At 39.8% G+C, this 24,108-nt stretch overlaps 1 protein-coding gene across 2 annotated transcripts in view; it reads left to right on the top strand.

Moving 5' to 3' along the window:
- The window catches only part of LOC116939132 (transmembrane protein 132E-like), a 261,164-nt gene that overhangs the window by 197,573 nt on the left and 39,483 nt on the right, over positions 1-24,108 (top strand). For both annotated transcript variants that reach the window (XR_012937220.1, XM_032947154.2), the window contains exon 4: positions 15,267-15,459. Coding sequence is in view for 1 of the 2 variants with exons in the window: in XM_032947154.2 (XP_032803045.1) it covers positions 15,267-15,459 (193 nt within the window). In the remaining variant the exon portion in view is untranslated. The remainder of the gene's footprint in view (positions 1-15,266; positions 15,460-24,108) is intronic.

Genomic DNA, 24,108 nt, shown 5'->3' with positions numbered 1-24,108 from the left:
CGACCTTGTGATTGCCCAGGAAGCCAAGAACCACTGCGACAAAGCCGCTTTCTTCTTACTAGTGAACTTCTTGGGGAATTCATTGCACTCCAGGATCTTCTTTATCTGTGGTTCGACGAAGACACCAGCTTTGACCTTTGCCTCAGACAGCTTAGGGAAGAAGTCTTGAAGATACTTGAAGGCTGCCGACTCCTTATCTACAGCTCTGACAAATTGTTTCATAAGGCCCAATTTGATGTGCAGTGGTGGCATCAGCACCTTCCGGGGGTCCACCAGTGGATCCCACTTGACGTTGTTCCTCTCCACAGAGAACTCGGTCCGCTAAGGCCAGTCCCGCCTGTGGTAGTGCGCCGTGATGTCTAAATCTTTTGTAGTCATTTTATGTATTACTTTAGAATAAATACAGGTTAATTTTGGTTCATATGTTGTTTTTTCTGACTTTATGTGAACGAAAAGACACAAATTCGCCCATTTTCTCATTGAAAATAGGTACATTTCAAAATATCAATGTCCTGGTCACAAAAGCAAAGTTTGGGGGGAATGCTATCCATTTTCTTTACTTTTGATGCATAAGCAATTAGGAAATAATACTTATTACGCAGGAACAAAACATTTTTGTTACAAAGTGTTATCAATAATAACAATAACGGTGGCAGTGATACCAATCTAGTTGTGTACATTGATTGCGTACAGCCCTTTTTGTCAATCATTGTAGGATAAGCACCTCCCTCATCCATACTTCACCACGTTAATCAGAGTGGGTTGACGAGCACAGCGATCATAGACATGGGAGTGCTGCCCTCTGAAACATGCTGAATAATTGGAATAACAGTTAATTGGACCCCACACTTTTTTGGTCTTCTAAGGCAACTGGCCAGGTGGGGTGGTTCTACATGCACGTACACCTGGGAATGACGCGGCAACTGATGGCAAATGTTGCACACTCGAAATGAAGGACGTGGTCAGGTGCTCCAAATCGAGGGCAAACACATTTACTGTATTGTGGTAAATCTGGAAAATGCAACAGCACGTGTGTCACACACAGCAATCCTCAACAGAGTCGCTATTAACCACGTGACTGGTGTACAAGTCCGGTTAATCAATAACAGTTTCTCTTAAACCCAATTCTACTACTGATAAACCATCTTTGTCTTTGACAATAACATTTGCACTTCACTATTTGAATATTACTTTAATCCTAAGCTGTATGTCTATCTATATCATCCACTTATATCATTATCTTACACCTATTATCTGTACTGTATGTGTACAGTATACGTATTCTACTTGTCACCATTGTACAACGTATGTGTTCTATTCTCAGTAGCATTGCGAGTAGTCATACTCTGGATGCATGGAAATGGTTATAGAATAAACAGTATTAGGGTTAGGGAATTACAAGTATTAGCTACAGTACGTCATCCTTACAGTGCACAGTGCTAAAACCCCTACTATTGAATATATCACAAACTAACAATTCAAAAGCCAAGCTTGAAGTCTAGAACAAGTCTTGAACATTTCTATAACGATCAAAAATAACCTTTGGGTCCTTTATCTGAAAATGCAACACACACAGCAATCTTCACTGAGTCGCCATTAACCACGTGACTGGTGTACAAGTCTGTTAATCAATAAGCCTGCCAGCCACCCACAGGCCCAAAACTCATTGAAGGCACGGTTTCGGGGATGAGATTCTATCGAGGAGTACCGATTACATCTCTATCGACACCCGATCGCATAATTATCACACCATGCCACCGGCGAGCATGCGGTTTCGCGTTGTCACCACACCGGAATGAACAGGGTTACAATGTTCATAACCAGGCACCATCGCAATCCAATATGTATCCAATGTCGTATGTGAGTATGCGTGTATGGGTCTGTGGGGAGCGGTAGCGTAACGGTTAGGCCGTTGCACTCCGAACCCAGCCACCCGAGTTCAAATCCCGCTCATGGCCAACACCAGTGACGATTATCTGAACCGGTCGTGGGCCTCCCCTAGATCGACTCAGCCTCAAATGAGTATCTGGTGCAATGGTGTGTAAACATCGCCACTCGGGAAACAAAGGGGTGTGGTGTGCTGGCCACCCACCCCCTCGTCGGCCTTCATAGGGGCTCGTTAACAGCAATTTCCCCAACAACCTATCCAGGGCATTTCAGGGGATCTTTAGTATGTGTTAGTGTGCATGCCTGAGTGTAAATGTTTGAGCACCTATTAAGGCCAGAACGCCGCATGAGGAGATCAATAACATCACTTCCCTCCAACAGTCTCTTAAAGGATATATGGCAATCTTTGTGTGTGTCTTATGAGTGTGTGTGCGTATGTTTGTTTTGTAACTATGTATGTACGTGTGATTATCTGTATACGGATGTGTGTGCATGTGTATGTTTCTCATTTTCCTGACTCCCACCATCTTCCATGGCAGGTTTGCACTCGACTAGACTGCACTCCTGCATGGTGCTTCACCTTGGTCGATTGCTTGCAATCGATGAGGTGCAATCCAGTGCAATCCGATCACATCCGATCGATCGCACCAAAACTACACAATCTGTGTTGGTCTTATGCGGAATAATGACAATTTTTTTTCCATAATGATTATGTTGTAATTATTTTACACCTTTGTGTATATCATTCTATTTAAATACAATTTTAAAAAAAAACCCTCTGGTCTCGCAGCCATTTGCCAACTGAGAAGTATTCCTATATTGTTGCAAATGCATGACAGCTACTTTCCTGTGCATGCACCTCTTGTGGATCAAATATTGATGGAGTAATAAAAAAAATGTATCCTCTGTATTTCGTTATGTCTTCATATATTATAGATACTATGTCATTGGCAAAAATAATGTATTTTACGAGCAATGCAAGCGAATTGCAATACAAATCTCAATGCTTATATACAAGTGTAGAATCTGCACCTTAGGTGTAGATGTTTGGGACAAATGAAATAATAAATGCATGACAGTGCATAAAATATTACCATTTAGTTAAGGCCACCTTTCAGAGAGGTATATTAGAAGACTTTACTGCAAATCACTGGGCACAGTTCCCTCCAATGTGTTACCTCGCGACAGAGAGTAAAGTGAACTCACAATCCCCTCACTCCACAATTAAACTAAACCAATTTTTATTTACCAGGTAAGACCCACTGAGCTACATATCTCTTTCAGAAGTGACCTTGCCACAATTGACAGCGAAATATTCTAAAGGCATGTTTCTAAAACGTGGAAGGAAAAACCGGAGGACCCGGAGAAAAATCCACGCGACTACAGGGAGAACATGCAAAATCCAAATATACAGGAGTCAGGGTCGGGATCCAACCCACGGCTTTCTACATACCAGGCAAGGGAGATAACATCTCCCCACCCAAGCAGGAACCCCTTACCATCACACAACACAACAGAATGTGCAACGTGTACTTGAAAATGTCTGGGGGGGGGAATAGCGTTTCCATTAACACAAGCGTCCATTAAACTACCACTGTGTCTTACCCTCTTGTGTGTGAAGGAACATCTGAATTACTGAATTAAGTGTATTGAGCAAACAAGCCATGAAGCTAATTGTACTCATGATGTGGCTGACGAACTGTTTGTATTAGTACCACAATGACTGTTTGAGCATGTTTTATGGGATTGTCCAGAGCATATTTCCTCCCCTGAAGCCTGATTGTGTGAAACGGTTCTTTCAGGTCATCATTGCATTGACTCTGTAATATGTTTCCTGCCTAATCCAATGGTACTGCTGCCTGGCGACAAGTGGTGTAATGCAAATGCCCTGGTTAAATTGTTAATGTTATTATTTGCAGTTAATATCATAGTTTGTCTTCTTTGATGGAGCACTGACTTTCTTGGGTGAAGACTCGAGTACCTTTCAAACCTGAGTAGCTCTACTGGACAGGGCCACCCATACCAATCAGATACTTAGCAAGAGTTGAGTAAAAATATGTTCCCTAAAACGTAGATCTTTATAGCCAGTACAATGATCCATAATTGTTTTTGGATTTGGCCACATGGTAGTTATTTTTTTTAAATCACCTACGTGACTTTACCGAAAGAACCAAAGAGTATGGATCCTTGCAGTCACGAAAACTCCAAATCTATAATGACACATGGTAGTTGTATGCCAAAATGTGTTCCCTTGACCAATCTGCCCTGACCAGAGTTGTGAAGTATAATGAACCACCCGCTATGTGTATCTGCGACAGCTATTTAAGGCAGTGCTTTTAGAAAGCTGAACTTCATCATGAAATGTAACATACCAATCTACCTAAAGGAGAACGTTTTAAATCCGTGTGTATTTCCCACTATTCCATATTAGAACGAAACACAGTGACTTGTAAGTATATATAAACAGTATGTAGAAATATAACTACAAATTGCACAAAAAAGCATGGAAAGATGCGTGTTTTGGTTTACATTGAGACACACAAAGAGGTCGGCATGGGTTAGAGAACATATGCTGGTTAATGGCGTCAACCAAACTATCGAGAAAAATAAGTGGGGTTGGGCCCGACACATATCCAGAAGGGATGGAGGGCATTGGTCAAGACCAATATCGGCGTGGTAGGTAAGGGATGGAATGCATCCTTCAGGACATCCATCCACTTGAGGATATGGAGCAATCAAATCAGTTCATGGCCAGGTGCTGGGATGGATTGTTGCATCGCAGGATCATGAGAGGTGGTGGCGACCTAGGGGAGGCCTTCATCCAGCCACTGTATTGATCATGGCTGATGAAGATGATTGCAGCAGTTAGGGTGGAGCTGAGTCACATTGGTATTGCACTATGGATCCAGTGACCTTGGTTTGATTCCTGACCACGGCTAACATCAGTGACAATAAATGTCTGAACTGCTCCTGGTGTCCCCTTTTACCACGCGACACTGGTCGGCATGGTGAAGTATGATCAATTAACCCCTGTGACCGGCACGGTGTGGGGAGGCCTTTATCCAGCAGTGGAATTACAAAAGGCTGTAGAAATATTAGATCATAATAGTTATTTTGATTGAGTTTTTATATACACACAATAAAGTAGCCTTTGCATAGTTAAAATATGTAATTTTTACTGCTAAGAAAAGTGGGCTTCGGCAGAACACATGGCGAACAGCGAGACGGCGGGAACAATGACAAAGTCCCAGCCGATGGAGGGGAACGCGTCTGAGGGGATGGTCACCGTGGAGGTGCAGCGATAATATTATGATTGGACGTCTGTGAAAAATAGCTTTATAGCTCATCGGATTCCTCCAGTGTGAATACCTATTTTGATTCTATAGTTTTCAGGTGCACAGTCAATTGTTACATGTCAGGACAGGACCATGAAAAATGGAGATGGCTTTGAGGAGTCTTCATCCAGCAGTGGATTGATGTGACTATGAATTGTTAAGAGGCTTTGTTTTATAAATTGCATTAATCATGCAACTGTGTTTTGCCTATTACTTTGAAAAATAGAAGTGAAAAAACGGATGAAAAGTATATTTTTTGGCTATTGGTGTCTCATCATCAAAGCATTAATTCGGAACTTCCAAAGAGCAGTGCATTACCGTGTGAATTAGAGACGGGCATTTTCTGAAGAAGGAATCAAAAGCTACTCCTGAGATCTCTTCAAGTGACCTCTTTTTTTCCACAACCGAGGGTGTTGCGCTCACCATCATGCCTCGCTTACAGAGGAATATTAAAGTAAATGGCAGTCAAACTAAAATGAGTAGCTTTAGGGCTAGATATAGAAGCAAATACAGTGCTATCGATTATTTTTATTTCGTGTACAATGGCGACTGCGCTGAGACCTTCGGCTCAATGCGTTTGATAACCCTGATTAATCGTGGGTGGGTGACTGTCCAGACTTTGCACTCCGGGTCTCAGCAGTGCTAGCTGACAGTGCTCTGACATCTGAGCCACATTGGCCACCTCGAAACAACCGTTTGCCGCAGACGATGTTGGATGGATGTGGTACTGTGTGGATGGCTATTATTTCCACTCACTTAAATAATATATCTGGAGCTTTTATTGTTACTTTTTGTTACCTTAACGAGTTTGTGTGTGTGTGGACAAAATACAGTATATTCACTTATAGCTCTACATGTGAATTATTATTTAACGTCTCTGAAACTTGAACTTTACAAAACCACTTTCTCAAAATATACAACTTATTCTAAACATTATATTCCTGAGGTGCGTTGTACTTGCCCGTGGCATAAAGGTATTACCGAATATTCTTAAAATCATTCAACTAAAATGACTCTCCCCTAAAGCTCTGCATAGTCTCCACAACTTTAAATTCATTATTTTTTGGATTGCGTTTTGTTTCCTTAGTTCATGCAATAAAAAACTTGCCTTATGTAAGATTAAAATAACAAAATGTATACTTCTGTCCTGCACATGATAATGAAGCCGCATAAATAGCAAGAGATGCCTACATTTTAATCAGTTTTATTCAGTATAATACAGTTATGGTGGATAAAGTGTGAGTATTCCCACCCTTCAAAGTAATCTGGCCAGTGTATAAGAGTAGGCAAAATACCCTCTAGAAGGCTTTCTAGAGCTCCTCCAGTGAAGGCCCTTCCATCACTCGCAGTGGTGTGAGCAAACATTTTCAGGACTGTGCCTTTACTTTTACCTTTGTCCAATTAGTGATTGAAGAATGAACGAAAGGCTTGGTGTGGAGATTAAATTAACATGTTGATTTTTGAAGAATCGAGTGTTTTTTTCCGAGCTTGCCCACTCTATTAAACTAATTAGAAATGAGCACCATCCATCTTTACTTTGTTAACGAACATATTGGTATATGATTAAAACAGCAGTCTATATTCTCTTTGAAATACTACATCTAATTTTTCAGTTTGCCTTCCTACAGATGACCTTCTCACATAATGTATATCTCAAACATATTGGTCCTAACAAGGAAATATTGTCTTTACATTTTATATATATTTAAAATAAACGTGAATAATTGTGTGTACACTGTTCATGTCATGGTCACACTTTTATTCAAACGAGTTTTTTTAATTGTAACAAAAAAACATCTATGTTATATATATTACACTGCATTATTGATAAAAAAAAATAGTTTTCTAATGCCTAGATCCCATTATCATGGTAAAATTTCTGAAAATGTAAGATACAATGTAATATCGTACTGAATTAACGCCATGGGTGTCGACATTGACTTTAGGAAAATGTAACTTTAATTATCCATAAAGAAAAATTCTGTATACAATAATTGGGAGAGTTGTACTTTTGTGATTTGGTAGAAGATTGAATGGGCACGCATTTATATAGATATGTGGACAATACATTCAAATAAGAAATAAGATAATAAAATCTATGTTATTTCTTTATAGATTTTTTTTTCAAATGTTAAGATATTATTTACAGGATTATGTGCAGTATGCTAAACAATTGGTAATAGCTATTGTCACGTGTTTAGCAAACCTTGTTGTGCGTGACTTGTGTTGCTCATACTTTATAAACCTTATGGTTAAGCCCGACTTTGCAGCTCTCTTTGTGAAGTTATTTATATATATAATTGCATGTAGGTCGTTTGCATGGATTGCTCTTTTGCTACAATGACGATATCATCAGAAAATCTGATATGTTGAATCTTTCCTCTAATAAAATGTTATCTCCAATCCAATTTTCAGAAAATGCAATACAGTGTCGTCTAAATTTTGCTGTGAATAGCTTTGGTGAGAGCGTATCACCTTGTCTCATGCCTCTTCTAGTTAGTATTTTGTAACGTTATGCAATCTCACAGTGTAGCTGTAACCATCTTTATGACCGGTGTGGATCGCCTATGTGCATGTTTTAGTGAGGTAAATTTCTGAGACCTTGGATGAATGAATGAAATGTAATTTCAAAAGCGACAAAATACAAGTAAAATGGTATTTGCTTATCATTTATCTTTTTTAAAGGATCTCGTTTTTTTCATAGTATGTATGTGGTCAATGGTACAATTATTATTGCTTAAATGCACTTTATTTTGTAGATTGGCCTCTAATATGCCCAACATTTGGTCCCCTATGAGCTTTATGAACAAAAAAGTATACATGACAGGGGGCTAATGGGTCTGTAATGCTTGAAATCAATATTGTCTTTCTTTTTGAATCGAGGAATGATAGAGGCATCATTCCACAATTGAGGCAATCCATTTCTGTGTAAACCTTTCTCTCAAAAAGTCAGTCGAGCTCCTGATGATGTCCACATTTTTTTCCATCTATTCCTGGAACATTATCCCTTTTATATACTGAATGTCAGTGGTTATTTCTTCAAGTGTGACATCAGGAACCACCTCCTTTTCACATGAGAAGTATGCTTTTCCAAGGTATATAATTTGTTTCGTTTTCTAGAGTGATCTACATGATATTCTACTGAATATTTGATCAACAAATATTACTTTAATATTATACGGCAATACACAGTGTATTATTTTAGATAAAACGAACAGTTATTAAAGACAATAAATTCAATAACGTTTCAATAAACAGTTTAAAGGTCACACTTCTTGCTTAGAATGATGTGACGTTGACGCATTCTTGACTTTACTGTACTGCTAATCTTTTAAAGTAGGTACTTCACTCTAACTCCTCTGACACCATCCTTTTGAATTAATGCTTGATATAGTAGAGCTGTAGTGAAAAAGCGTGGAAAATGAGCTCATGAAAGCATTTTCTAATTTGCTAAATTGCTACAGTAATGGAAGAACAGCAGCACGCAGAAAAGGCTGTCTCCGCTTAAGCATGAACATTACGGGGTCTTGTCTGGCCTCTTGTAGGCCAGTTTTAACCCAAAAATATAGCATTTTGAGACATTCAACCCTTTCCTCAATGAGACTGCCCAAAAACCAAACTACGTAAACATAGAGGGAAAAATCTGTCTTCTATTTCCCAAATATGTCACGTGTTATATATTTTACTTTTTTGCCTTTTAGGGCAGTGTTATTGACATATGTGTTGAGTTTTTTTTATTTGTTTTGTCAGCCACTGAAAATGCAGTATCGTATAAAAGATGTATAGTTTCATGTAGATACACGTGTCAAAAAAACACATTTATCAAATGTGTGTTGGTCATAATGAAATATGATGATATTTGTTCAGTAATAGGTGTTTACCCTTTTAGCTGGCACAAAAACTGACACCTTTATACAAGGGATCATGTTTGCAATAACCACAACACAAGCAGTCAAAAATGCAAACAAAAAGAAACAACTCTGATAATGATATGCACTGTCCTTGAATTTGATTGGTCCACACCCGAGACGGCTTTTCTTAGAGCCTAGTCTGCACTGGTGTCGGACCAGATGACACCATAAGGCGTACAACTCAAAAACAGCGCACTATCAGAGTATTGAGAGCTCGGGGTAAGCCTTTGCATTATGATACCTCCTTTGCCATTAACAAGATATAGTAATAGGTGTGTACCCTTTTAGCTGGCACAAAAACATTTTAGCAGAAATACAGTGTTTAATTAAACGCATTGAAGAGTTTAGTTCAGTGAACACAATTCGTCTCAATGCTTTCATTGCATTTCAGCTAATGAAGAGAATGTACATACAACAAAGAATGCACATGTCACTTTAATAAGCTCAAAAATCATGCTAATACATAGTTGTTTGTTAATGCATGTGCCAACGATCCTTTGCTATTTAAGTGCTGCTTTTCCTATTTAACTGAATTGTAAATTAACGTGAAATTCGCAGAAACATTTTTTTATATATATAAACTTAGCAACAACAATAAGATGATAATGATTTCAACAGTGGACTAATTGTGGCTGATAATGAGTGGAAGATTGGTGGTGCTGTGGTTAGTGCGCTACACTCTGAACTGGTGATCTAAGTTCCAATTCCTGGCTAGTGATATCTGAACTGATCCTGAGCCTCCCCTTTACCAACCTACACTGGCAATCATGGTAGAAGATGGTCAAACTTCTCCTACAACTCGCACAATATGTACAGTGGACACCATCCAGCAGTAGATTACAAGAAAGAGATAATTAATTATACACTACAATGAAATGTTGCACGTTCACAACAGCCAGTGCAACCACCTTTTTATTTGGACTCATTGCTATACTTTTCGATTTAAAGCTTTCGTGACTGCAGAGATTCATCTTCTGGGTTCTTTCGGTAAAGTCACGTAGATTGGAGATAAAATAATAATAAAATAATAATAACAGAATACAATTCTCACGACGTTCCGGCCACAACACAAGTAGCCTTCCTTAGGTGAGAAACAGGACTGTCCGGAAGACAACGCTGCTTTCCGGACAGTCCTGTTTCTTCACCTGAGGAAGGCTACTTGTGTTGTGGCCGAAACGTCGTGAGAATTTTATTCTGTTATTATTATTTTTATTATTTTATCTCCATTCTACGTGGTGACTTTACCGAAAGAACCCAGAAGATCATTGCTATACTGTTGACGTTTTCTCAATATGGCTATGTTGTTATTTTGCTTAAATCAATTTCATACTTCATTAAGAAGATAGTAAAGTTAATTTGGTATTCCGTCCAAGCGAAGCAACTTAATCATGTACCGGTAAAGTCACTTTGAATAATATTTTACAAACATAACTTGTTTGAAGCAAATGCATATTTGTAACAAGTGCAAAAAATATACATTTACTCCTTATAGACAAAGGTTTCATTGTAGCAATGTACCAATGTAAATTAATTAATACAGAAACCGTTAAGTTTATGGTTGTACAGGAAGGACATAACTGGGCATTCAGAGCTTATATATTTGACATGAAAATTGGCTTCTAGCATAAAAAAAACATTATACATCACGTCACAAACAAAGAAGATATACTGTATAATTTATTTATTTTCTTTCTACGTGACTTTACCGAAAGAACCAAAGAGTAATTCCTGCAGTCACGAAAGCTTCGAATCTAGTTTAAAAGATATATAGTTGAGATGGAATTATAATGTTCACTTTGCTACAAGTATACAAATATGTGTATAGTTGAAAAAGAGTGATGTTTTTGTGAACTATATATAAACATGAGACAGGATGGTGCTTTTCACAATGATAATTCAAAGCAAAGTTTTTTTTACGTGGACACATGCTCACTTGATCAGCTGTTTAGATAATGTACACGCCCCAACATAAACGTTTGAGATTCATAGCATAGCACACTTTGACTTTTACATTACTCCTAGCATTCATAATTGATGTTGTTGTTGTTTCACATTTACACAAAAGTTTTTTACACGCTTTACCCAGATTATCTACATCTATGGCAGAATAACTCTAACAGTATAAATATACATGACCGTGTCTTTTTATGAATTTAAGTGAGCAATTGCTTCCCTTTTGATGCATGTTTAATGGATTCCTGCACCAGTCATCAATAAAGACCCTGAATAGAAAATATGACCTTAATTTATTCATGCTCTATATATTAATAAGTTTGTATCCATTACAATTTAATAAAAAAGTGCTGTGTACCACATGAAATAAAGAATATTACAATGTGTAATTTAAATGCATGAAAAATAACAATATACAAAAATAGCCACTCCACTTTAACTGAGATATACACAGATGCACATCAGCTTGCTTTCCAATTCCTGCAATGTTTACAAAATTGCCACGATGCTCTCCACAGCATGATGAGGTTGCCCAAACATGCACAGCCATGTATAGACATAAGTATAAAGCAACTTACAAACTGCCAGCTGGATAGTCTGCAGGATATGAAATTGTCTACCATTTTATATTATCTACTATATTTCACATGGTCACACCTACACTAGAAAATTGGTGAATTTCTTGTCATCTATATATATTTTTAGCAATCTCCTTTTTTGTCGCAACCTTACTCTTTGATGTCAATGTGATTGAGGTAAGGTGAATGTACCCACAGACTCGGGCAGAATCACTTGTGTTTGATTTAGGTATTCCTTTTTCTGCTTAACATTTTGACCATGGATATGCTCCCCAAAGTGGTGGTAGAGTGGTCAATGCATTACTCTATGAAATTGGCAACCTAAGTTCAATTCCCGGTCACAGCTAAAATCAGTGGCAAGTGATATCAGAAATTGTTCTGCCCTACTCCCCTTCACCAAACTGCACTGACCAGCATGCCGATGGTATGGTAAAAAAGGACCGACATGGCGTGGAAGTCCTTCATTATTTGGTGGATTGAGAATGGCGAGATTGTATTTTATATTGTCGCCTATTGTGGTGGAGTGGTTATTAGCACATTTCGCTATGAACCCGGCAAACCTGAGTTCAATTCCCGGCCACAGAAAATCAGTTGCGAGTGATATTTAAACTCGTCCTGGGTCTCCTCTCTCCAACAACCCACACTGACCAATGCCAAGGTCAAACAACACTCATGACTGGTAAGGTGTGGGGAAGCCTTCATATTCCAGTGGATTGAAAAAGGTTATACATTACTCACATGCTCTCCATTATGTCATGTGCTTAAAGCGACGTGCATGACACACTAAAGGTACAGTGCCCTTTCGGCTCAGCGCAACGATCAACCATAGACAATTCTACACAGCCTAACACAATATTCTTCTTTTATCATTTGTTTTCTTATGTATAATCACTGTCCACATGATGATCAAGAAGGTATTCTGCTGTTGTACATTTTAAGCAAGTTTAAATCTAGATTCCAGGACACACTTTGGAGAGAGAGATGTGATCAACCCTGGGTTTACTATATAAATCCATAAAAATATATAATATTATTGGTGCTTTCGGTAAAGAACCAAGAATATGAATCCCTGCAGTCACGAAAGCTTTAAATCAAAATTTTAAAAAAATATCGCGAAGATAATTTACACAAAACAATGCACAGGAGTCAAAGTGCAGTTTAAATTTAACAGATTTGTCATTTTAATAACGAGATACAAGCCCAAGTATTTATAATTGAGAATACAATTAACTGCTTGTTTCCAGAAATTCAGGAAGGCATTAACTACAAATGTTAATATGTTGACATCATTTGTATTGTATATGGCGTCTACAGACTAAGTTGCCTCTGTGGTAGTAGTTATATTGGATAAACCAAACGACATGTCTCGGACCGCATTCGTGAACACAAAGCAGACCTAAAACAAGGTAGGATCAACACCTCGGCTGTGGCAGATCACTGTTATAATTCAGTAGGCTCACATGACATTGACTTCTCCAAGACAGAGGTTCTTTGCAAGCCATCTGGCTACCATGAGAGATTCGTTCATGAGGCTATCCACATATACAAACACAGAGACAATTTCAACCCAGAAGATGGATTCTGGCTTAGCAATCATTGGAAGAATTTGATAAACCATTTCGGGTCTTAATTGATTGTTCACGCTTACGGTGGATTTCAGACCGCATCCATTATTTTCGTCTCCCCCCTCCTCTTTTCCGAACATAGATGGACTCGTCCATCTGAATAACTGCCAAATCGCTCTCTGTGGTGCTAACGTTAAAAAACCGCCACTTTTTTCAAATTTTCTTGCTGTGGTTTTCACACCTGATGATGATTGCTTGTGTTACAGTCGAAACGTCGTGAGAATTTGATTGTTTTATAATTGTATTGTTTCCCTTCTACGTGACTTTACCAAAAGAACCAAGAATATGAATCCCTGCAGTCATGAAAGCTTTAAATAAAAAAAAATATCTGTTTCATTAAAATGGCATAAATAGTTTTACCTTTTACCGAGATCCAGATGTTATTTTTTTAAAGAGCTAATTTATTGTTTCCAACGAAACAATAAAAGCAAAGCAAAAACTATTTAAAACCATAACATTATGAATATACAGCACCATTGATTAGCATGGTTGGCTACTTATGGTGTGAAAGAATTTCAACATACAATAAACCATACATATGATAACACCAGTATATTAAAATAATCCAATGCATTTTAGCCAATAAATATGAGATCATAATAATTTACATCACTTTGAAGACCTCTTCATTCCATGTCAGTCGTGGGAGTTGTTTGACCATACTTCATGCCGGTCAGTCTGCACTGATGATCATGGCTGGGAATCAAACTTCAGACTACGAAGAGCATAGTGCAATGAGCTAACTACTGCACCCACCAATGGCCACTTGGAATGGATATGCTGTAGATTAACATTTGGAAGGGATTTTACAGATAGCTTTTCATTTTTTTAATTCCCACACTCAGAACCAACTGTAAATACAATCATGGACAAAACCGTCTTTCTACAGAAGTAGTTGTACTTTTTTTCTCTCACTCTCCTGTCTGCACGGTTTGTCCAGTTTTTTCTGTATGATTTTTAATGATCAGTTGTACTTTCTCTACTCATTTGTTCTGTCGGTCCCATGTGTACTCTCTATCCTGTTTGTACTCCTCTTCCCACGTGATATCATTTGTGCTCAGTCTTGACCGTCGGTATTCTCTGTACTGCCTATCCCATGGACATGAGTGTCTTGCTGGTCCTCCTATGCTGTATTTCTCGTTTGTGTTGACTGCCTCATTTATATTTTTTTGTCTCCTCTACAGTAATTTCGTTCAAAATCCAGTCTTGATGCCTTCATTTTCTTCTGCTGGGTCCTGTAGCCCGCATGCCCAGCCACTGCAAGCCCAAATAGCGTTTGTTCGGTCAGATAGAGGGGTCTAAACGAGCGCGTCACGGGTTAGAGAAGAGATGGAGTGATGTGGCACGAGAGGATGTGGACTTGCCGATGACTGGTACCAGCGGTGTCAAGATCGACCTCTGTGGAGGAGGCTCGTGAAGGACGCTACTGGGCAGTTGGAGGCAGTCGCCCTCCAGCAACGGAGGGCAGAGGAGCGACGCTCACAACAACGCGGAGCGCCGGGCGAATAAAACACAGAAAATTGGCACAGTAGGGGGCACAGGTGGTGTATCGGTCAGTCATCTCAGTCAGCCAACACATGGCACCTGGATCTGTTCCTTGACCTGCCAGCGGGCGTTCGACACTTCACGTGGCCTTAAAGTGCACATAGCCTGGCACACGCGCGGTGGTGATGTCACCGCCACTTGGTGTCGAATGGTGTTTTGTTGTTGTTGTGTTTGCACAGCATCTTGAGATGCGGTTGCTTTGACAGCCAATATTATCAGAAAGCTTTATTTATTTATTACAATGTCAACATATTATTATAAGGACAAAGGCTGCACGTTCATCAAGGAGCATAACATGTCGTGTAGAATGCATTTTTTAATACTTTGACAATACGAATTTACAATCATAGTCTATAAACCATGCATCAGAAGGACACGTGTTTAACCTCTCCCCCGCCCACCCCCATCTATCTCGCTTTTTTTTCTGCACAGCGGTGGAGAGTCTGCTCTCGAGATTGCCCGATTTTTGTTCGAGATGGACAACGTGACGAGTCTATCGGTGACGCGACGCATCCTCTGGCAAGTCGATTACGACAACAGGGGTCCCAGTCCGGATCAAGGCCGCATCATCACGGAGCTGACCGTCACTCAGAGGGACATCACTGCGATAAAGATAATCCCAAAGGTGTGCAAACGTTTGAAACGAGAATTGCTTTAAACGAGCCTGACTGTGGTTTTCTTTTGGGGGGGGGGGTGTGTTTTTTGTCTCGCAGGAAATCATGCAGCTATAAAATTCACACAACATTCGCACTGTTAACCGAATGACCCCAGATGACCCATTGTGCTTGTGTGCGTGCGTTGTTTTTAGTGTTATTATCTAAGTGGTTGCAGTGGCTCTACTCGGTTCCCTTGATTGTTTAGCCATGCATTGATCACCAACACCGCAAATAGCCAGCCAGCATTGATCTTAAAAAAAGACATCCTGAGGAGTCTGCATCAAAATACTAAACACTCGAGGCTGCGCGCTCGTGTGCATATAATGCGTTTCGACGCTCACGCTGATTTGAAAGGGGGCCGGTGCATATCACAGGAAAAAGTGTTGCAATTGTGTAAGCTTGTGAAATCGAGCATTATGTGGCCCTCACCGATTATGGATTTCTCTTTTTTTATTACAGATTTTGTTTAATTACGAGTTAAGTTTTAGCACATTCAAATTCAATAAAATACACACGTTTGTAAATTGAAATAAAAAAAAAAATACGGCTATTGGGTAAACTTTTCTTACCATTAATTTCTTATTATTGAATGGTACACAGTCAATTTCTTAGTGATTTTTGTTGCTGTTCATATATTGTATCTGTTAAACATTACATGAAAACGTAACACATGGGCATTGTAGCTGAAAGGCTTTGAAAAAGTCAAGACTCGAGCCATTTTCTGGAAGTAATTGAAATGTACTTTTTACATTGTACAGAAAACAATTATGTAGGCATGTTTGTTTATTTTATCAGGGCCTAAGGGCCTTGGTGCTACTAATACAGTCACAAAAAAATCCCCACCAAATTTCCTAAAGTTAACTACTATGATTTGAAGCTTTCGTGACTGCAGGAATTACTCTTTGGTTCTTTCGGTAAAGTCACGTAGAAAGAAAATAAATTAAATAATAGAATACGACGTTTCTATTGCAACACAAGCAGTCGTCATCAGGTAGAACTAAATTTGAGAGAGAGACAAGACACAGGCACGGAAACACACAGACAGACACACAAGCAGAGAGAGACAACACAGAGACACACAGAGAGACACACAACATAGACACACAGAGACCCAATGCCTCTGGGTCATGGGTTTAAATAGGGAGAGAGGGGGGTAGGGCAGAGAGAGAGGTGGGTCTGCTGGAGCAGAGAAATTAGCATTACATTTCCAATTTTTATTTGCTAAGTTTGTTTTCTCAAACTGCCTATTTCTCTCTCTAAAAAAATACCAGGCTCTCATAGGTCCATTCGCTCTTTCTCTCCCCCGGCCTCTTCAGGATAGATTTCCACACAGCTCTCTCATTGACATGCTGATTTCTCTGCTCCAGCAGACCCACATCTCTCTCTGCCACACCCCCCCTCCCTCTCTCTATTTGTGTGTCTCTCTCTGTGTGTCTCTGTGTTGTCTCTCTCTGCTTGTGTGTCTGTCTGTGTCTCCGTGTCTGTGTTTTGTCTCTTTCTCAAATTCAGTTCTACCTGATGACGGTTGCTTGTGTTGCAATAGAAACGTCGTATTCTATTATTTAATTTATTTTCTTTCTACGTGACTTTACCGGAAGAACCAAAGAGTTAGCTACTATATTTTGCGTCATAAAACATATTCTGCATAAGTGATTGCATTGAGTTTTTTTTCATTTTGATTCGTTTGATTCATTAATTAATTGTAGAGAATTGTGTGCAGAAAAAAAATCTTGTGAAATGAAAGTGCCCTCGAATGAGAAACGCTTATTACAAAGTTTATGGAATAATGCCTCTTTTCCAATATTGAGAGTTCCACTCCAATACAAAATGCAATTGAACCACAAAATAAATGTATTTTTTATCTTCTTAAGAATCATTACATATTGAAAAATCAGAATTCCTTGTCAGTTGTTTATTATCATACCACACAAAGAGACGATTGCTATGAATCACAGTGGGAAGGAATAATGGTCAATTATAATTACATCTCTTCGAAAATGTTTTCATACAAGATAGTGATTGGCAAACTGAAACCACCTTGTTGCAAACTAAACGTCACGAACTCCAAAAAAGATGTTCACAACTTGACAAGGAGGCAATGACAAGCATATGACACTCGTTTTAATTGCCCATTAAAGGAATGTTTTGATTGGTATTTTAATTTTTTTAAAAATGATTGTTCATTGCTCTGAAAATGGAAATATCCCTATCAATAAAAAGAAAGGTATTGTTCAATTATTCAGCTTTATTATAACACTGATGGTAAGCCCAATCACTGCAGCAAATGATAGCATTAATTTTGACTTAAAACTTTCGTGACTGCAGGAATTCATATTCTTGGTTCTTTCGGTAAAGTCACATGGATAGAAAATAAAATAAAAAATAACAGATAAAAAAATAAAATAAGATAAAATAAACATTCTACGATGGAACATTCTACAAGGAAACTGAAGGCACCCCAATGGGTTCTCCCTTATCTCCGGTTGTGGCCAACATTTTCATGGAAAAATTTGAGACGGACGCCATCCAGGCTTCCACTCTACGCCCGTCCTCGTGGAAGAGATACGTGGATGACACGTTAGTCATCTGGCCACATGGCCGACCGGCTCTGAAACAATTCCTCAACCACATCAATTCCATTCACCCAGCCATCAAATTCACCATGGAGGTAGAAAAGGATGGCATGCTACCTTTCTTGGATGTCTTAATCAAAAAGAGCCACTCTACCCATATTGACGCCCACCTAAAACCTGATTCCCACCACCATCCATCCCAGAAGAAGTCCCTCATCAAAACGCTACACCATAGAGCTCAATGTATCTCCGACCATGAACACCTAACCAGTGAACTCAAACACGTACACCAGGCTCTCAAGGCGAATGGATCTTCTGACTACACAACCTGCAAAGCCATCACCCCAACCGTTAGGAAGGAGCCATCTGAAGATCCAATCAAAACCATCACCTTGCCTTACATAGCAGGGATAACCAAAAAGATTTCCAAAATCTTGAACAAACACAAGATCCAGGTCCGATTTAACACAGTACATAAAATTCGTGTTCTGACCCCATCTGTGAAGGACAAGATTCCTGACATGCAATATCCCGGCGTCTACAAACTAAGCTGTAGCTGCGGTAGCAGTTACATTGGGGAAACTAAACGACATGTTTCGGACCGTGTTCGTGATCATAAGCCAGATCTGAAATACGGCAGGACCAATACTTCTGCCATGGCTGATCATTACTTTAATGCGGCTGGCTCAAACGAAATTGATTTCTCTAAGACGATGGTACTTTACAAGCCGACTGGTTATCAACAAAGATTTGTTCACAAAGCCATCCATATATACAGACACAGACACAATTTCAACCGAGACGATGGTTTTAAACTCAGCAATCATTGGAAATATGTCATCAACCACTTTGGGTCATGATTTGATTTGTGTTTTCTTGTCAACCTCTACCATCATCAGTGTGGATGGGTGTAGTGAGGTGCAATGCTCCCCCCCCCATCTCTATCCTCCTCTCTCCCTCTATCTCTACCCTCCCCCTCTCTCTCCCCCCTATCTCTACCCTCTTCCTACCCCCATTATCTAACACACTTGTTCAGCGCCCACGCATTCAGCTCCACCTCTATCTCTACCCCCCCCCCTCCTCTCTCCCCCTGTCTCTGCCCCCTCCCTCCTCCCATTGTCTAACGTACTCCTTGTACCCTCCTCTCTCCCCCTATCTCTACCCCCCCCCCTCTCTCCCCTATCTCTACCCTCTTCCTCCCCCCATTATCTAACACACTTGGACTGCGCCCGCGCCTTCAGCTCCACCTCTATCTCAACCCATCCTCTTTCTCCCCCTGTCTCTGCCCCCTCCCTCCCCCCATTGTCTCCGACATGTGCGCTGGCTGCCCCGCCCACTTTGAAAGCCCTTTTATTAGCAGCTGCATTTGGAGGCTTGCCCCCCTCTTTTGTCTCCCCCTGATGAAGATCGCTTGTGTTGCGATCGAAATGTCGTGGGTTTTTTTGCTTTCATTTTCATTTTTTATCTTATTTAATTGTATTATCTGTCATTTTTCAATGTATTCGTTTTTATTTTACTTTATCTATTTTAATTTTATTGTGTCATTTTTATTTTATTTTCTATCTACGTGACTTTACCGAAAGAACCAAGAATACGATAGCATTAATATTCTGGCATGCATGCTGTAATGTACATATTTTTTTTCCTGGCGTCTGGCTGCCACAGCATTTGTCTTGTAAATATAATGGGAATTAGAGGAGCATATCCAAACCACTTTTTTCACAGTACAATAGAGAACCGGCAGAAAATAAATGTCTTCACCGTGATGTCCGATTCCCACATTTAAAATGTCACACTGCATATGAAGAAATTTCAGACAAATTTAGGCTTACATCATTTTACGTGGGCAACTAGGTGCTGGCAGAAATGTGTTTTTATTGAATACATTTTAAAGTCGAGTTATTATGTTTCAATGGAGGTGGTGCAATTTATGTGGAAATTCATCAAACTGAAAATACTTTTGTAGTGACTGAAACACTTTGCGAAAATTACTTTTATTTCGCACGTACAAGCAACCACAGGAAAATGATGACTCTGCAACTTTCGGTTGGATTGTGAGCAAAACAAAGAGCGACAATACATGTGATAAACGCAGCAGCACATGAATAAAAAATAGACCAAAATAACGGATAGAGGCAGAGAGGAATGCAGGGGCAAGTTGAATTACTTTTCATGAACTTTTACAGATTAATTTAAAGATGACACTCTAGAGATAGAGGCTATGTATACTCTTACACCATGCCATGCATTTTACAAATCATGACGGTGCCTTTACGTTTTCCTTGGGACATATGAAGACAAAGACATGCACGTTTCATCATCCATCCTAACATTGACATGATGTGCCCTCACTTGTGAGGACCGCATGTGTTTGTGCATGTCTGAGTGTGCGCGCATTCATGCATAGAACTGTATGCCAGATTCACTAATTAACATTTTATGGCCCTCATTGTTGCTCTAATTTGCGTCCCTCATCCCACGTAAGTCTCAATATGAATATGTAATACATGCGGATTGAAGTTGGTTTTGTATTCCAGACTATATGACAAATAATATATATATTTTAAACATATATCCCTGTTGTTTAGCCATCCAAGGCCCAAGTGTGACAAAAGTAAAAGAGTAATACCCCCGGGTTTACATCGCGGGTGCATTCGTGGGTAGGTGGAGGCGAAGGTTGAGAGGCTGATGGGCGGCGGATACGAGAAAGGACAGGTGGATGCTGTCAGCTACATGAGTGTGAGTTGAGATGATGCAAATCGGGTAGCGGTATTAATAAATTGATGACGTATCTGCAAAACGGCGTAAGAGGGGGAGACATAAATCGGGGTATTGTTTTATACGCTAGCTGGTGTTTATATCCATATCTTGATATAGGTATTGCTAAGGGCCATTCCTGAACATTACGGTGCAATTGTATTTTGCTTTTAATTGGTTTCTCTGGCGTACAGCATCTTTGGTCATTTGTTTTAAATCAAAAGTTAATTCAGCCGAGATAAACATATTTACACTGAAAGGGAACACATTTTATAACGTTTACATTTTAAATGCACTACTAGTGGGACACATCAGGGTTACATTGAGAAGAATATTTTCTCGACTTTTGTAATTAATATAAAATATCCGTGGTTGAATTCACTGTAGAGTGTTTATTATTATGCATAGAGAATTATGTGGTTGGTAGAATTTTATACAAGATCTCTTCAATCTTGTAATAATGTTACCATAGGATACTGCACTGTCACAAGTTATGAATTGCAAAAAAAAGTTAGTCCAAGCGTCACTTTTTGTTTAAAGTCGCTCTCAGTAATAAAATGTGATTTAAATATTATCAGTAAGTGATCCCAAAGTCAAATGTTTGTTCAACAAAGATGTGGACATTCATTTGGAGGAAAAAACCCCATCATAATCTCAACACATTTCATTACAAGTGCATTATAGCCTGTGGTTATTCTCCATCCTCAAATATTTTTTTAAAATCACGATTAACCTAATTTATATTCTTAGTTTTTTCGGTAAAGTCACGTTGTTTCTCTTCAACGTGACTTTACCGAAAAAACTAAGAATATGAATTACTGCAGTCACGAAAGCTTTAAATCAAAATTTAACCTAATTTAGTTTCAGAAAAATACGGACGTGGTAAGCGTCATGGGTGCAAAATACTGTATAACATTCCCTTTGGTTGGCCTGGATTCCTTTGCAAGGGAAATATTTTGTTTTTAAGTAATAGATCATCAGAATTAAATAAAGACAACGGAAGCGTAAAATACAGAATTATAACACCAATGGTAGTGCAAACAGGTTTTAATTTAATACCCGTTTATCATCAGTCACCGAGTTTAAAAGTCACTCGTTTCAAAGAAAAAGAAGAGAGATGGGGTGTGGGCAAGGAGGGAGGGTAAGTGGCAGCCAGAGAAGGTTCAGGGGAAATATGGAGATGAGATAGGATTTACTGTTATGGTTTAGGATTGGGGGAGGGGGGGAAGTGGTGTCGGAGGCTATAGAACGGCGGTAAATGGAGACACGATCATAGGCTGACACGTTAATGACTGCATGCGGTGATGTTTGAGTGGACACTATTTAGACATACAGTCACTCCGCCACGATATTTTCGAGGACGTTTCATGAGTCAAGTTCCAAGACGCATCGATAATGCGTAGTGCTGTCAAGTTTTTTTTTCATCTGAATTCCACAATCAGGACTGGCGTGCATTGGTCAAGGTGGTCACGTGGACGATCAGTAACCGCGTTCGCACGACTTGTTGCAGATGTTCGTGGTTTTCTGTGGGTGCATTTACCAAGTGGATGATAAAGATCCCATGACATAATTTTAAAACGAATAGGCCATGTCTGCCGGTGTCATGGTTCAAGTAGATTTTGCTGTTTTTTCCTGGATTTTTATGTTGCGTGTAGTCACTTTAAGATGTTCTTTGTTCATGTTTTTGTTTGTTGCGGTTGCACCCGAGTCAAGAGCCGTATGGCTCACAGGGCTATACCTAATAAATGAAACTGAAAAGTATGCCAAATTTGGAATGTTACTCACGAATCGCTTGATTTTGTAAATCCACATCACTTCACCCTCTACCGGCAGACGACATCCATCTGTAAAACTTCGCGGTATAAAAATGGCGCAAATACCAAATGTACTACGTTATTCAATGTTATATTTCGAAGGGTGTGAATTTAAATACCAGTTTTAGAGTTGACTCAGCCTATCGTCTCTCTTGGCTCAATGAAATGAGGGGCACTGTGTGAATATTCATTGGTGACTGTCCTATGGTCGACTGAACCGTGCCACGGGAAAGTGGAATGTAAACCCCTTGCTGAGAGCCACCAGTGAATATGAGTGCCACCACATTACTCGGTGATGACACATTCCTGCGGAGGGAGCTGGTAGGAACGTTGGGTTGTTCGATCAATGTCCAGGGTCAACGGCGGCACCACGTGGTGTATTCCAATATGCCCAACTGTGAGGGCGGGCACAAGCCGGCGTGAGTAGGTGAAACGTTGAGTTTTATAAGGGCACCACGGGGTGACCAGCCCCTCCCCACCCAGCCCCTCCCCACTCTCCCCACCCCACCCAGCCCTCCCCTCCCCACCCAGCCCCTCCCTCCCCACCCAGCCCCTCCCCACCCTCCCCACCCAGCCCCTCCCCTCCCCACCCAGCCCCTCCCCACCCTCCCCTCTCCACCCAGCCCCTCCCCTCCCCACCCAGCCCCTCCCCACCCTCCCCTCTCCACCCAGCCCCTCCCCTCCCATTGTTGGATGCACGACGGACTGACAGACACAATAATCCCCTGTGGGCTGGTGTAACCAGGAGGTTCCTACCAGTATTAAATATGTGAATGAGTTGAAGGAAGCTGATTATCAATTTCTTCGTTCAGCTGTTACAAAAAAAGAACAGGAAACTTTGTTGGTATTATTTATTTAAATATAACTTCCACTTACCGCCTTGCTCGTGTCAGACCACGAGTGTGTGAGCTTCTGTGTGCGTACTCGTGAGTGTTTGTGCAGTTGAATAACAAGTGCAAATTCGTTTTTCTTCAACGGTTTTACTTAACTTGATTCCTGTGTCGTGGTCAAATCTTGTAATCAAAATTTAGCCCACTTCCTGTTGTCCAATCAATTCCAAATTGTGCACACGTTCTCAGATCCGGTGACAATGCATGCCTGCATCAAAATCAGTTATACAATTAATTCGCTACTTTAAAGCAATTTACATTTTGTATGGACGCCTTATTATTTATTTATTTGTGTAGGTAAAAAACGCCGCGGTCCCTAAACTCTCGGATTTCCTCGCCCAAGAAGCAGGTGCCACGCGTCTCAGGCGCGCCTGCTCCGTGTGAACGAATTACGAGCACCCTCACTCCACACAAACAAAAGTTGTACATTGAAGATTAATTTCTAAAGTAATACATTAATTCAAGCGTTGATGTGGGAGCAGGTGCCGCATCATTAACGTACTTCTCGACCGTGAGTTAAACGAAGTTAATAAAACCGTTGTTTAAAAAAAAACTTTTTTTAAAGGAGTTTATTAATACCTAAT

This window comes from Petromyzon marinus, chromosome 5 (genome assembly GCF_048934315.1).
Source record: "Petromyzon marinus isolate PM22_M1 ecotype Great Lakes invasive population chromosome 5, UKy_Petmar_22M1.pri1.0, whole genome shotgun sequence".
NCBI classification, from domain to species: domain Eukaryota; kingdom Metazoa; phylum Chordata; class Hyperoartia; order Petromyzontiformes; family Petromyzontidae; genus Petromyzon; species Petromyzon marinus.
This window is presented reverse-complemented; position numbering and strand designations above follow the sequence as displayed.